Source organism: Olea europaea, chromosome 22 (assembly GCF_002742605.1).
Source record: "Olea europaea var. sylvestris chromosome 22, O_europaea_v1, whole genome shotgun sequence".
Classification (NCBI taxonomy): domain Eukaryota; kingdom Viridiplantae; phylum Streptophyta; class Magnoliopsida; order Lamiales; family Oleaceae; genus Olea; species Olea europaea.
In genome coordinates, this window is record NC_036258.1 from 9,591,590 (window position 1) to 9,606,025 (window position 14,436).

Below are 14,436 nucleotides of genomic sequence, written 5' to 3' on the forward strand. Positions count from 1 at the left end.
TTTGTTGGAACGTGACAATGAAAAACACACAAACCTACAATTGACAAGGGAAAGGATGCAACCAAGTGGGACATCCAGATCTGACAATTTCATTTTAAATCAGCCTCTACTATTATACAAAAATTTGGGAAATCTCTTATTCCCTTCTTTTCCCTTTTATTTTACTTAATTGGTAATATTTTGAACGTTATGGGCAATGTCTAATTTAAGTTTGGGGATGGGAAAAATATTGAGCCTTTATTTAGTTTGCTTGCTTGTAAGGGTTAGGGCACTCCCGTTATGCTTTCTTGATAATATTTTAGGTAGTTTTTATTTATTTTGTGTGTAGTAATTATGTATCTTTATCTCATATTACAGGTTGTGATGTGATTGAGTTTAGTATGAAGTGTTTCATATTATTTATCATTGATTTCTCTTTATTTTGTTGGAACGTGACAATGAAAAACACACAAACCTACAATTGACAAGGGAAAGGATGCAACCAAGTGGGACATCCAGATCTGACAATTTCATTTTAAATCAGCCTCTACTATTATACAAAAATTTGGGAAATCTCTTATTCCCTTCTTTTCCCTTTTATTTTACTTAATTGGTAATATTTTGAACGTTATGGGCAATGTCTAATTTAATTTTGGGATGGGAAAAATATTGAGCCTTTATTTAGTTTGCTTGCTTGTAAGGGTTAATAAGATAAAAATTATGTGAAAATATTAAGTTAGGGCTCGATTTTTGTAAATTAATGTTTAATGAGGGGCATTGCACTAATCATTACGTAAAAAGAGAAGAAGTTTTCATGTTATAAAGCTGCCATACAAAAAGTTCCAGCAAGGACAATTACTAAAAGAGAAAATTGCAGCAGTGATACCAAAACTTTCGTTTATTAGGAAAGTTTGTCCAAACCTTTGGTTTGTGCCACCGTGAGTACCAAACCTTTAAAAAACTTGCACCTGAGGTCCAAATGGATGGTTTCTATTAGTTTGACCGTTAGTTGACCAAATAAATTGATTTTGACCAATTTTAAAAGGGCTAAAATTGTAACTTTGAATTACACTTAAAAAAAAATAAATCAAAAAGCCATAATTGTTCATCTTTTCTTTCCTACCCCCCACCCTTTCTCCCCATACGACGCCACTATGGAGACACGGCAAAGCTGAAATCCCTGATGGTAACTAAACATTTGTAGAACTTTACCTGCATTGAAGGTGAGCTAGTTCTTCCTACTGTTGTAGCCACTTACAATTTAGAATCTCGAGTTACTGTTGCGGCCATCCATATTGCTGGTTCTGATTACTGCCGCAGCATTCGGGCCACGGCCAACAGCTCCATATTGTCCACTTGGGGGATAATTTGGAGCTCCATATTCACCAACAACTCGTCATGGACCATTTGAATCACCTGGATATGGTGCTTCTCGACCCTAAGGTGGATACTATCCACAATAATAACTCCCAGTTTGTCCCCCACGATCTTGATAATACTTACTCGGGTGGGTTTTGTTTTGGAGTGAGGTAGGGTTAGGGTTAGTGTAGGGGTGGGAAAGAGAAGATGAACAGTTATATGCTTTTGATTTTTTGATTTTTGTTTTTCTTGTTTTTTTGTTTGGAAGTTTAATTCAAAGTCACAATTTTACCCTTTCTAGAATTGGTCAAAGTCAATTTATTGGGTCAACTAACGATCAAACTAACATAAACCATCCATTTGGACCTCATGTGCAAGTTTTTTAAAGGTTTGGTACTCACGGTGGCACAAACGAAAGGTTTGGGCAAACTCTGCTAATAAATGAAAGATTTGGTATTGCTGTTGCAAATTTTCCTTACTAAAAATTCAAAAAGAAACTCAAAAGGGATAAAGCTAGTGCATAAAACTGAATATGCACAACAAATTTTAAAAAATAGATGCATGAAACAAAACACGTACTATATACCTTGATCTTACTCAAACACTTATTTGAGAAAATTAGCCTAATTGATTCTTAGATGTTGAAGGAATCAAAATATAGGAAAATTCTTAATTGTTGAGATATTGACTTGCAATTAGTGATGTATATCCAAACTAGAGAGGCTAAAATTAGTATAAAAATTCAACCTAAGATCACACTACGAAATTAAAGTTAAAAGAATAAGTTTAGAAGCGTCTATCTCATGAGTTAAAAAGGGTACATTTGACCATTGAGGTCAAAAATTGAAGCAACTTGTAAATTTATGATGTTCTAGTTAATTCTTCACACACACACACACACACACCATATTTGTATTGACTAAGTAGAAATTGATTTTGTATAGTGATTTTGAAGTTGTTTATAAATTTAATACAATGGTTTCTATCTGAAGACTAACAGCAGGATATCAGACCAAATTTATTGCATTACTTGATTGACTGGCCACCGATTGGGTAATTAGCATTGCATACTTGTGTTGTTGAGAAAATTAATAGATATGTTTGAGGATAGACAAATATTTAAGTATGGGGATTGATAAGTGCATTTTGTACAATTATTCAGGCCATATTACTAAGCTTTTGTATCATCGAAATATTGATTTCTTACAATTATGTGCACAATGATGTTGAAGTGATCAAAATATAGGATTTACAATTATCTATCAGATTACTTCATGTAAAAAAATGCACTATAATGATGTTTAGGAATCCACATATGCTAGAATACCTTGGGATTAGAAAGAAAAGTATAAGAAGTGATTTTGTACAAGAGGTGTGAGAAATAACTAACCACGAGAGGATTGGGATTATGAGTAAATCAACAACACTTACTTGGTTGTGTTCTAGTATGGGTGTGAGTTCAATGTTAATTAATCACAAACACAAAGTTGAACATCGAATAAGTAAAAGTCTATTTTTGATGTTGTTCAATATTCTCTAAAGTGTTACTTAAATTTGAACCTAAGGCATATGGAAAGCAGTTCAACGTCGAGTCTGTTACTTGTGATTTGTTTAGGATAGTAATATGGTTTATTCCTACGTTTTGATTTTATTTTTATTTTTTGAGGACGAACAAAAGTTTTAGTGTGGGGGTGTTTAATAAATGCATTTTGTGCATTTATTTGAGTTATATTCCTAAGCTTTTATATCATCAAAATATTGATTTCTATTTAATTTAGTTTAATTTCATTTTGTTTCAGCTTTGGACCCGTTTCTAATCAATTGGAAAAGAAAAAGGTGAAATCCAAAGTATAGGGACAAAATTGTACATTTCAATAGTTGATTTGGACCAAAAAATGATGATTGAAAATATTACATATTCAATTGGATGTAATTAGAAGTTAAAGGATCGAAACTACGAGAGAAAAGAACTTAAAAGAATCAAGAATTGAATTCGAGGACCAAAATGTAAAGTTTGAAAGAAGTCATAACTGGGCAACTGCCCGGTCTTGAAGTGTAAAAACAAGACTAAAAAACTTGCCTGGCCAAGTGTTCGCCTAGGTCTAGCGTACAATCAAAATTTTTTTTTTCCGTTTTTCTTCTACAAGAAAGCCTTTATTTTGGGCCGATCTTTTAAGGAATTTTGGACATTTTTTAGGGGCATGTAAGATGTGAAGTTGTTTGTAAAAAGAGGTAAAGAACACATCAAGATTGAATCCAAGAATTACAAGTTTTAATTCAAGAATTTCTAGGTAATGAACAATTTTTATATCTTTTGTTTTCTTTTTCACAACATATTAAGCTAAAGTAATCGAGTGCTAGGATTGTGATGAATCTTGCATCATGAAGTTTAATTCTTAATTTATTTCTTTTGACATTCAAACACGTTTTCAATTATTGAATGATTTTCATGAAATTATATTCTTTACAATTATGTGCACAATGATTGTATGAATATTGTTGTTTGTTTTACCTTCAAAAAATAGAAAATAAGTTAGACAAATTTTAAATCGTTGTAGAGACCGATATAAAATAGAAATATATCGTTTATGCTTTATATGATTTTTAATAAATATTCATAAATCTTTAATGCATTCTTATATGTTCGCATTCTTCATAAAAATATAGGGTCACATGTGAGAATATGTTTAATTTACTGGAGAGATTTTGTTAAACAATCTAGGAATATTGATCTTCATAATTGAATTGCGTGGTTAAATTGAAGGTTAGGTTAAAGGGGATTGATATAAAGGGATTTGTGATCTTACTACATTTTTCATCAATAGATATTCATCAAATTTGCATTAATCACATCTCTACATCGATTTTAGTTAATTGGATCTTGCCTTCATAATTAGACTATTAAATCACAAGTTAGTTATAAAAAATTCACAAGTCTCCATTGTTTCGATTAAAGCTTAGTTTATTTGAATTTGAAAGAATACAATCTCTATGAGTACGATACTTGGACTCAAAAACCATTTCACTCCTTGCTAACGAACCGTGCACTTTCGATAATTTTAAATCGAAAAGATTTTAAGTGTATTTTGTACACTTATCTAGGTCATTAAATTAGGATATTTTGTATTACTTTTGATAAATTATACCTTGATCTCATTTATTTATTGTTTGTTAGGTGAACTCAGTGATTAAATGAAATGGGAAGAAATGAAACAAAAATGGAACGAAATCCAATGTTTGGGAAGCAAAGTGTAAATATGTAGTAGTTCAACCGAACAACAAAATAATTATTGAAGATCACATAAGATCAATTGGATCCAATTAGAAGTCAAATGAGTGAAATATAATCAAAATATTTTTAGAAATCAATTTCTAGTCACATAAGTTATGCTTCATATTTTGATCTTTAGATTAAGACATTATAGCATATTGGACGTTTGAATTGGAAATATTATATTTCTAGAAGAAAATTAGCTTTTTGATTTAGCTTTTCAATATACTTCGAATCGACTCAATCAAATATAAGGAGAAAAAAATATGACAAAAATATTGACGGTTGTTTAAAGGAAAGATCGTGCGAGCAAAGATTTGAACCATGTGCTTGAGATCCATCCTTTCACACAACACGATGTCAAAATTGGTCTTCCATGCGTGAACAACTCCAATTCATGGGAAAATTCTAGATAGACGGGAATTAGTTTCCTTATTTCAATACAACTCTTTTGAAAACCAATTGTGGGAGCAATTCTTGACCTAATTTTACCACCTATAAGTACAAGACAAGGGAAAAACATTGAGGCATCTCTCTCTCACCTCTCAAATCTATATATATCAAGAAATGAGGGTAAATTCAATATAAGTTGGAAAGGAGAACAAATCTAGAACGTGGATTGAATCAAGAAGCATCAAGAAGGTGAAGAATCAGGGATTGGGATTGAAGATCAAGAACAAGAAATGGCATCCATATATTTCTTGTATCCATATAAATTTTGAGGATGCTTTCTAATTCTTGTTGTTGTTAGAAACATGTTAGGCTAGATTTTCTTTGTGTTTGGATAAAGATGAATCTTATTATTATTTATATTTAATTCAAAGACGAATAGTAAATTTATTTCTTGATTGATCTTGTATGTTTTGTCGAATTATTTAATTGCTTGATCACCAATTAGATAATTAGTTTCTTATTCCAGTATTGGGAACTAACAATAGATTTAGAACACTGCAATTTCAATAGAAGGGTAATAGATGTTAGGAATAGCATGTATGACATGTGCAGTCATACAAATAATCGTGCAACTGAATGTTTTACTTTGCATATGAATTCAGATTAGGAATAAATCGAGTCGTGATTAGAATAAGTTCGACTTATCTCGGGAGAGATAGTTAAATAAAATTGAATTATTGATTGTCATGTATACACAAATCACACTAAAGTACATAGGTCGAGAATTGAAAATAGAATATTGATAGGTGGATTTGGAATTCCATCACATCCATCTTATATTTTAGTTAGAAATAGTTAATAAGTAGCTTAATTTAGATATAAAACATAATCCTCTTTTGTTTAACAACATTTGAATTTGATAACAGATTGTTGTAATTCAATTTAATTATTTCTTGTGGGACAATACTCTTAACTTATTACATTATTACTTATCCACGATCTCGTACACCTGTGAGAATTTGTTCGAACAATGGACAATAGGCTTTGGCGGTTACCGTATGTGGTAACCATTGCTTGTCGCTAGAATATATGAATTATTTTCTTATTAACTCTAATATCATCGTGGTTTGTCTATTTCATAGTTTTGTGATTCCTATTGCTATCGCGTTGATTATTTTGTTAGAATTATCACCTAGAGTTTACATGTTCAACAATTCCCTAGATCTGAGAGCATGAAATTCTAAGAATTTAGAACAGTGTATATTGAGGCCTTTAGGATTCTCCGTGTGATTATCTTTGAGATGCTTGTAGATGTGCTTCTTATTTTGTTGAGATGTCTACATATCATTTTTTACTTGAGAGTCTTTAATATAAAAGATGATTTTCCAATTTGGGTAACAAAAAATGGAAGGTTTTTTGGTACAACAAAAGGTGTCAAAAGCCATTAATAGTTCTTTTTTCGACTACTGTGAATGAGGAACAGAAAAAGAAATACGATGAACTTTCATATACTTCTATCATCTTGCGTTCATATATATATATATATATATACACACACACATGGCAATCGAATATAGATGGGACATTTACACCCAAAATTGTCATTGATTCCTTAAAAGGCGAGGAGATGGAGATAAAAGTTGAGTGAGTTCAGAGAAAAACATGGAAAGAATTACATAATGAAAGGTAGACTTCATTAGAGGAGTGGATGTGGAGGTGGCATTATAGTAGTGGCAAGAAGAAAGGAGAAGTTGTCTAAGTCACAGGGAAAGGCAAAAGGTGTGGGCAACTGAGACATTTCATTAATATTATTATAAGGAGAAAAATAAATTGAGAGTTCAAAGAAGAAAATACTACTTTGAGGCAAATGTAGTGGCATCCAAAAACAAGCCTAGTAAGGTGTACATGCTTCTAGATTCCGAGCCTTGTGAGATTAACTTGTCTGTGAACTCCCATATTGATAAATAGATTCTTTACTCCAATGCTTCTTTTCATGTTACAACTAATAAATATTAGTTTGATCACTTGCATGAATATGATCATAGATATGTTATTGGTGTTTATGTTGGTGATGTGACTGTTAAATTTGACACTGACTTTGTGCATACATTAAGGAATGTTAGGTACATCCTACATATATGTAGAAACTTTAATTCTGTAGGGGAGTTAGGAAGAACATGTTTTACTTGTGAAGGATAAATAATTGCATGATTAAGATGTTTAAGGGCACACTTAGAGCCTTTAAAGCTATCAAGAAAAATGACATTTACATTACGCATGTTGAAGTTGTAGGTGGTCTAAGTTTGACTATTGATTCTATTGACATTAATAACACACGGAAGAAGAACAATAGGCTATCTCATGTTAGTGTTATGGGACTTAAGTTCCTCAATGTTAATGGTGTGTTTGGTAAGGATCAAGTGTATACATGTCCTTTTGTGATCATTGTCTGCTTGAAATATGTTGTAGGACGTCATTTTCATCTAGTATACACAAGACATTTAAAGTGTTAGAATGCATTCATACTAATATGTTAATCTTGAGAGCAATCTTACTTTTGATGGTAACAAATATTTCCTATCCATTATTAATGATATCTCCAAATGTTTGTGGGTCTATTTGTTGAAAGATAAATTTGAAAAGTTTAGGTGGAAAACCAGACAAGTAAAATGGTGAAATATTTTAAACCTTATAGTGGTTTGGGATTTATAATGCTAATTTCTATAGTTTGTGTAATGATTGTGTCATTACTAGACATAAGACTGTGGCTTACACTCTCTAGCAAAATAGGATTGCTGAAAGGATGAATCATACTTTGCTTAGTAAAGTTAGATGTATAATGTTGAGTTCTGATGTGCCCAAATATTTTTACGGTGAAGCTGTTATGATTGCATGCTGTCTAAATAATATGACTCCTTCTGTAGCTTTAACCTCCTTATAAAAAGTTCTATGGTAAATATGCTGATTATTCCATAGTTAAAACTTTTGATTGTGTTGCATTTTTTCATCACGATAAGTGAAAGATTGAAACTATAGCTAGAAAATTTGTGTTTCCAGGCTACTTTAAGGGAGTCCATGGGTATAGGTTGTGGGATAGAAGTAAAAAAGGTGTAACGATAATCATTAGCAGGGATGTTACCTTTAATGAATCAGATATACCTTACTTAGAGCGTGAAAAACAATAAGAGATCACAAGGGATAATATCCAGTTGAAGTGGAGAGGGTGACCATTCACATTCCCATTTCCATAGTTAAAACTTTTGATTGTGTTGCATTTTTTCATCACGATAAGTGAAAGATTGAAACTATAGCTAGAAAATTTGTGTTTCAAGGCTACTTTAAGGGAGTCCATGGGTATAGGTTGTGGGATAGAAGTAAAAAAGGTGTAACGATAATCATTAGCAGGGATGTTACCTTTAATGAATCAGATATACCTTACTTAGAGGGTGAAAAACAATAAGAGATCACAAGGGATAATATCCAGTTGAAGTGGAGAGGGTGACCATTCACATTCCCATTCCCATCACCCTGAGTGAGGTGGAGAATAATCCAAATTGAAATTACCAAGGTGTAGAAATAGAAAGAGAAAACGATGTGGTTGAAGAACGTCCTATTGACCATAATCCTTTGGCTGACTACCAATTAGCTAGAGATAGAGAGAAAATACTACGTGGGGAACCTTAAAGGATGTCTAACTACACCACAATCTATGCTAGTTAGCAAGAACTAGTTAAAAATGAGCTAAATGCTTATGATGAGGCTATGAAGAGTCACTAGTCTAACGAATGGATGAGTTCTATGAGAGACGAGATGAATTCTCTTGGTAAGAATCAAACTTTGGAATTAGTGCCAAAACCTAAAGATAAACCCATGGTGAGATGTAAATGGGTTTACAAGGTGAAGAAGGGAATCACTAAGATTGAGCCTTTGAGATATAAGGCTAGGTGGGTAGCCAAAGAATATACAAAGAAGGGGTAGATTATAACAAGTTTTTTTACTTGTTGTTATGTATATCACTATTAGAGTCATACCTACGGTTGTTGTTCATTATGACTGGAAACTTAAACAACTTAATGTGAAACCAACCTTTTTGCATGGGGACCTCAATGAAAAGATTTTCATGTATCAACCCAAAGGTTTTGAAAATAAAAACAAACCTAATCTCAAAAAATCTCTATATGGTTTAAAACAGTCTCCTAGACAATTATACAAGAAGTATGATTCTTATGTATTGTCTATTGGTTTCAAGAGGAGTGGGTTGTTTGGATTTGGTCTTTGATCCTATTTGTGGTGTTGAGAGTGGCTTATGATTTAAGCCCCTAATTTACACCACCATTAAGGAGCATATTGGAGATTTCAATTTATCAATTGGTTTCTTCAATTCCTTGTTATTTGCTTTCCAATTATTGTTTTAACTTTGAATTTATTTATGATTTTGCAAGGTTGATTCTTACAATACCAACTTATAGGCAGCTGGATCTCAAAATAAGATGGGTGATAGAAAATTTCGGTAGACTTAAATTTGGCAGAGTTGAACAATTCCAAGGGAAGAGAGGCAAGTCTAATATCAGGTCTGATTTCTTCCCACTGCCGTCGTCATCAGTATTGAGAAGTTCTTATCTTACGGATAGGAAATCAATTTCAAGTCTAATATATCCACGGTACGATCAACAGTGAAACAAAATGAATTCGATGAAGTACATTATTTGGGATTTTTAAGAAATTGTAGAAGGTTCAACGTTGCAATCACCATAGCCAGATCTCTGCTTATTGTTGTTTGGAATCCACACATCTTTTGCAAGGTAAAGTTTATACATTATTGCTAGACATTATAGATAATTTTCATAAGAAAATATAATTAACTAATTTGTAGCATATACAGCCATTATCTTCCTGATATTGCCACTTTCTTATTTAGGCAATTTCATATTATATGTTCATTCATATGCTAATTTTCATGGATTTCTGGAATTTTGTAGGATCCATTCTGGAACAAGCTCCTACGGTATTGTGTGGATAATGGCTCATTTAAGGGTAGCTTTCTTCCTGAAAGGCAGGAATTCATTGAAAAATAGTCTGGAGAGGAACATTATTCAGGCTATGAAGTGGAAATTTATTATCAGCCATCTGAGTTGGGTTGAGGGTGATGAAGAAAATAATTATAAGCCATCATCCGTGTCATGGGGCGAGCCAGAAAACAGATTCAAGCCCACTAATAGCCAGTGTGGTGAGGCAGAAAACAACATAGAGCCCTTGGAAGTGCAGTGGGGGTGACACAAATAATAGTTATAAGTCCCCTGATGTGCAGTGGGGTGAGCTAGAAAATGAGTTTAAGCCCTCTAATTTCCAGTCTGGTGAGGGAAAACAGCTTTAAGCCCTTGGAAGCACATTGGGGTGAGGCAGAGAGCAGTTATGAGACCTCGGATGTGCAGTGTGTGAGGCAGAAAACAACTTTTAAGCCCTTAAGCTCTGCTACCTGTACGTATTCATCTGTCAAACTACCTCTACTGATGATCTATACAAGTAGAATAATTGTAAGCCCTTGAATGTGCAGTAGTGTGAGTCAGAAAACAGTTTTAAGCACTCTGAGGTGTCGTGGGATAAAACAAAAATAATTTAAAGCCTTCTGATGTGACGTGGGATGACTTATAAAATAATTACTGGCCATCTGATGTGTGTAGGATGATAGTTACCAATTATTCTTGAAAGCTGAATATCCAGATGGTTGAAAATGACTAGTTTGATGACATAAGTTTGTAGTTGAAGTATTTCCCATACAGTCGCTTATTTTTTCAAGAATTTTACTCTTAGCAACTTCGATATTCAAAGCAAGACGTTTTCTAAACTGATATACAGTGTTCAAATCACTTGTTTTATTTACTCTGTTATGGAGTTTTGGCAATGTTTTTGGCGAGGGCATTTCATACAGACTAGAATATGCTGCCTATTGATGAATCATAGGGTGTTAGTACAAGCAATTGTAAACAAGGAATGCTATGATTACAGGGAAAGTTGGAGTAGGAATCCTTTTAGTGGCAGATGAAATTCTTGCTGGTATGGTTGAATTCCTATGCTGAATCGGTAACTCGTTAGAAGGCCTTGGTGCGACTGAAGCATTGCTAGAGTCTTGAGCTGAGCCCATCAAAGAGGGTGCAGGACTACCAGCACCTACAAGTAGCAATGGAAATTTCGTTGGTGTTATATGTGCTGAAATTTTGATATTGTTTACTAAGTTTCATTTTGTTTCAATTTTGTTTCAAGACTCCTTTCAAGTTGATGTGGCATTAAACTAACAAATCTTCATTTTTGTTTCAAGATCATTCAAGTGCACGGAATGGACATGGCCTCAAACTAACAAACACGTATGGTCAACCGCAGTTAAATTCCATGACTATATTTGTAATAATGTAATTTAATGACTAACTAGAAATAAAATGGAGTGTGGTAATCAACATGAAATTTTACTAAAAGTTTAGCGACTACAATTGTTTTCAACCTGAATGCAATAACAATAACGTTAAACGAAGTTCTATTTTGAAAAAAATTGGGATTGACTACAATATGAAATCCTTTTTAGTAACTCCATTTAATCTGAACAATAAAAATCCAATTAGAGATTTTAAGTTAATCCTTTGATAACTCGTGCTACGTTTTCCAAGCTACCGGCTAATCATAAAGTTACAATTTTCCCTTTTTCTTTAGTTTTTATGAACTGGAGAATAACACTAGTTTACTACAAATATATTCCAAAGAGAAATTATATTATAACCTCATGAAATGGAAGTATAAATGCTTTAGCACGATTATAAATATTGAAGAAGATTGCTACGTTGCAGATATTTACCAGAGTTGTTTGGCTGGGAACGGTGTGGATCTGCAGTATAAAACTGCTACATGATCAATAAATAATTAAAAGCCTCTTGAACTATGCGTAAAAGTTACTTCATAGAAAATAACTTAAGACTTACTTTCTAGAAAAGTAAGTTTTCTTAATTAAAAAATAAAAAAATGTAACTTAAATGTAATTTTTTTATTTAAGCACAACCATCCTCATTACATCATGCAAAAAGAAAAGGAAAAAAAAAGATCAAGCAAAGACTGACCAAAATTAATAGGTGTCTGACCTGTTACGCTGTTGAGAGGAGGCAGGGTAGCTGATTCTGATTCACGAAAATCAAAATGTTGCTTAACATACTTCCAAGTATAAGAGTAAAGAAATCAATTTAAGAGTTAGGATTTAATAAACGAGATGGGTAAAATTAAGGGACTGATTGTACAATCCATATTTAACTTCAAAACTTGTTCTATACAAGTAATGGTTTATTCACATGTAAGACTTTCAAACTGAAAGTATTATCCACAAAAATAACGTATCATCGTGAGATCAAACGCGTATGTGTAGCTAAGTCAACAAGTTGATCACGAACTATAAGAAAGCTGAGCTTGAGAGGTGAGTTCAAGCCAAGAAATGGTTGACCCCAGCCCACAAGAAGGCCAAGCTTGAAAGGTCAGAGTTTATGCTATGAAGATTGAGTCAAGTTATAAGAAGGTTGAGTAGCTAACTTGACAAAGCATGGAATGACCGAATATGCACAAGACCACAAAAAAACAAAAATTACACTGATATACATTGATAAATGATAGGGCACTTCTGTTGAATTCATTTCCTCCATTCGATTACAAGTAAAAGGAAGAAAATTAGTTGCGTACTGTCATGAAGCCGCTCAATCTTCAACTTTGGAATATTTGAAGCAAAGACCACATTTAGTTTGGGGAATAGAAAATCAGTTTTCATTTCACTTAAATGAAGTCCTTTAGTAAAAATTTGGCTTTTCTAAAATTCATGCAAATTAGTTGCAAATTCAAATTAAATCAAATAAATGAACGAATTGGCAAACTCTGATCGATATCTCAGATTATTTTTACTTTAATGCATATTTTCATCCGTAATAGCAATTACAGAACTGAAACTCAAAAACCCAAACTGACGGTATATTTATCCATCTTCAATATATGTATTTAAGCAAAGATAGATTAAAAGTTCTATCAATTAACCAAATAATATATATAGCTAAACAGATTATAATTAAATCAAAACCACAAATATATAAATCGAAATTTCTATCAATTAAACAAATGATGGATATAGCTAAACAGCTCGGAGTTAAATATATATATACTTCTCAAATATTTAACTGACTCCTAGGAAATATATATTTCGGACCTGAGCACAGAAACTTGAGAGAGAAATTTGCTTTGGATCCATGACGCTTCTCTGGACAGACAGAAGTGATAGACATTAGCTTCGTATAGTTAAGCGGAAATCCAAGAATTCCAGGCCGGCGAACCAAATAGCAAAGGCAGACGGCAGATCCAGAGGCGAAGGTAATAGAGACGTCGTCGCAGCATTGAGGCGGAGGGATTTCGGAAATGTTATTGGGGAAAGCGGAGATGTAGGGAAGACATGGTGAGAAGGTGACCAACTCGTCGGAGCAAGTGACTGGGGGAGACGGCAGTGGTGGCGTGGAAACGGAGGCACCACAACGGAGTAGGAAGATGTGGATGATGATGAGGATAATATGGATAATCAGGGTTGAAGATTCGTTCATGGCAGAGGGAGAGCTTTGAGAGAGAGAGAGAGAGAGAGTGGAGAGGTGGTTATTCTATTGTTGAGTGTGAAATGGCGGGAAAGACATTTTTATTTTCCATAATTTATTACTTAAGTTATCAAATATAACAATGTCTTCGTTTAATTCCCATATTTTTCAAAATATATTTTTCTCTCTCTTCTTTTTAAATACACATTTTTCATTAAAATAGTATTACACATAAATCAAAAAAATTTTCTTATTTTTGATCCACACATTCTCTATCATCTACTGTTTTAAAATTTATTTTTCCATAAAAATGGGTATCAAATGCACTCAATATCTTTTTATTGATTATAGGTGGAGAAAAACTTACAAGCGGTGAGTGCTAGTAACTTCTGAAATAAAATTCGTCTTTTTTACTAGAAAGAAAAATTAGACTTTGCCATTTGTACACTGATTTTTTATACTTTGGTTGACACTTAGATTGTTGTTAAACGTTAAGGGCTAAAAATCTCACATCGGTTAAATACCGAAATATTGACTAATTTAAAAAGATTTTGGGCTACTCCTCTTAACAATATTGACCTTATTAAGATGGATTATAAATCTTAACATAGTATCAGAGCCCATTAAACTCTAATGAGTGATTTGATTCGATTATAAGTCTCAATTAATGAGCAACGGATTGCAAGATTGGTCTGCTCAAAGGAGATACCATCTTGTGGGGGCATGTTAGGGGATAAAAATTTCACATCTGTTAAATATCGAAATATTGACAAATTTAAAAAGATCTTTGACTACTTCTCTTAACAAAGTTGGCCTTATTAAGATAGACCCTATATC

General features: G+C 32.9%; 1 protein-coding gene and 1 long non-coding RNA gene across 4 annotated transcripts; one reads left to right on the plus strand and one right to left on the minus strand.

Annotated features, from left to right (window-relative positions):
- Nucleotides 1–7,289: 7,289 nt before the first annotated feature.
- Nucleotides 7,290–11,098, plus strand: LOC111371657. Of its 2 annotated transcripts, none has more exons than XR_002698618.1 (3): nucleotides 7,290–7,411; nucleotides 9,445–9,804; nucleotides 9,982–10,060. It is a non-coding gene; the product is annotated as an uncharacterized LOC111371657 (long non-coding RNA). The 2 variants fall into 2 exon arrangements; XR_002698619.1 differs by lacking the exon at nucleotides 7,290–7,411 and adding an exon at nucleotides 11,009–11,098 and having other exon boundaries at nucleotides 8,992–9,804; nucleotides 9,982–10,480.
- On the minus strand, nucleotides 10,948–13,670 carry LOC111371656 (non-specific lipid transfer protein-like 1). Of its 2 annotated transcripts, XM_022993748.1 has the most exons (4): nucleotides 13,227–13,670; nucleotides 12,127–12,162; nucleotides 11,847–11,876; nucleotides 10,948–11,170 (listed from the first exon to the last, which is right to left on the minus strand). In XM_022993748.1, exons 1-4 carry the CDS (start codon nucleotides 13,609–13,611, stop codon nucleotides 10,968–10,970), a joined length of 654 nt encoding a protein of 217 aa, XP_022849516.1. In that variant the 5' UTR covers nucleotides 13,612–13,670; the 3' UTR covers nucleotides 10,948–10,967. The 2 variants fall into 2 exon arrangements, with proteins under 2 accessions (XP_022849516.1, XP_022849517.1); XM_022993749.1 differs by lacking the exon at nucleotides 11,847–11,876.
- Nucleotides 13,671–14,436: the final 766 nt, after the last annotated feature.

Coding starts and splice junctions, on each gene's coding strand:
- LOC111371656 (XM_022993748.1), bottom strand. CDS start 13,611: ATGAACGAATCTTCAACCCTGATTATCCATATTATCCTCATCATCATC. Junction 11,877..12,126: donor TCCTCTCAACAGCGTAACAG/GTCAGACACCTA, acceptor TTTATACTGCAG/ATCCACACCGTTCCCAGCCA. Junction 11,171..11,846: donor TTCCCAGCCAAACAACTCTG/GTAAATATCTGC, acceptor TGCTACTTGTAG/GTGCTGGTAGTCCTGCACCC.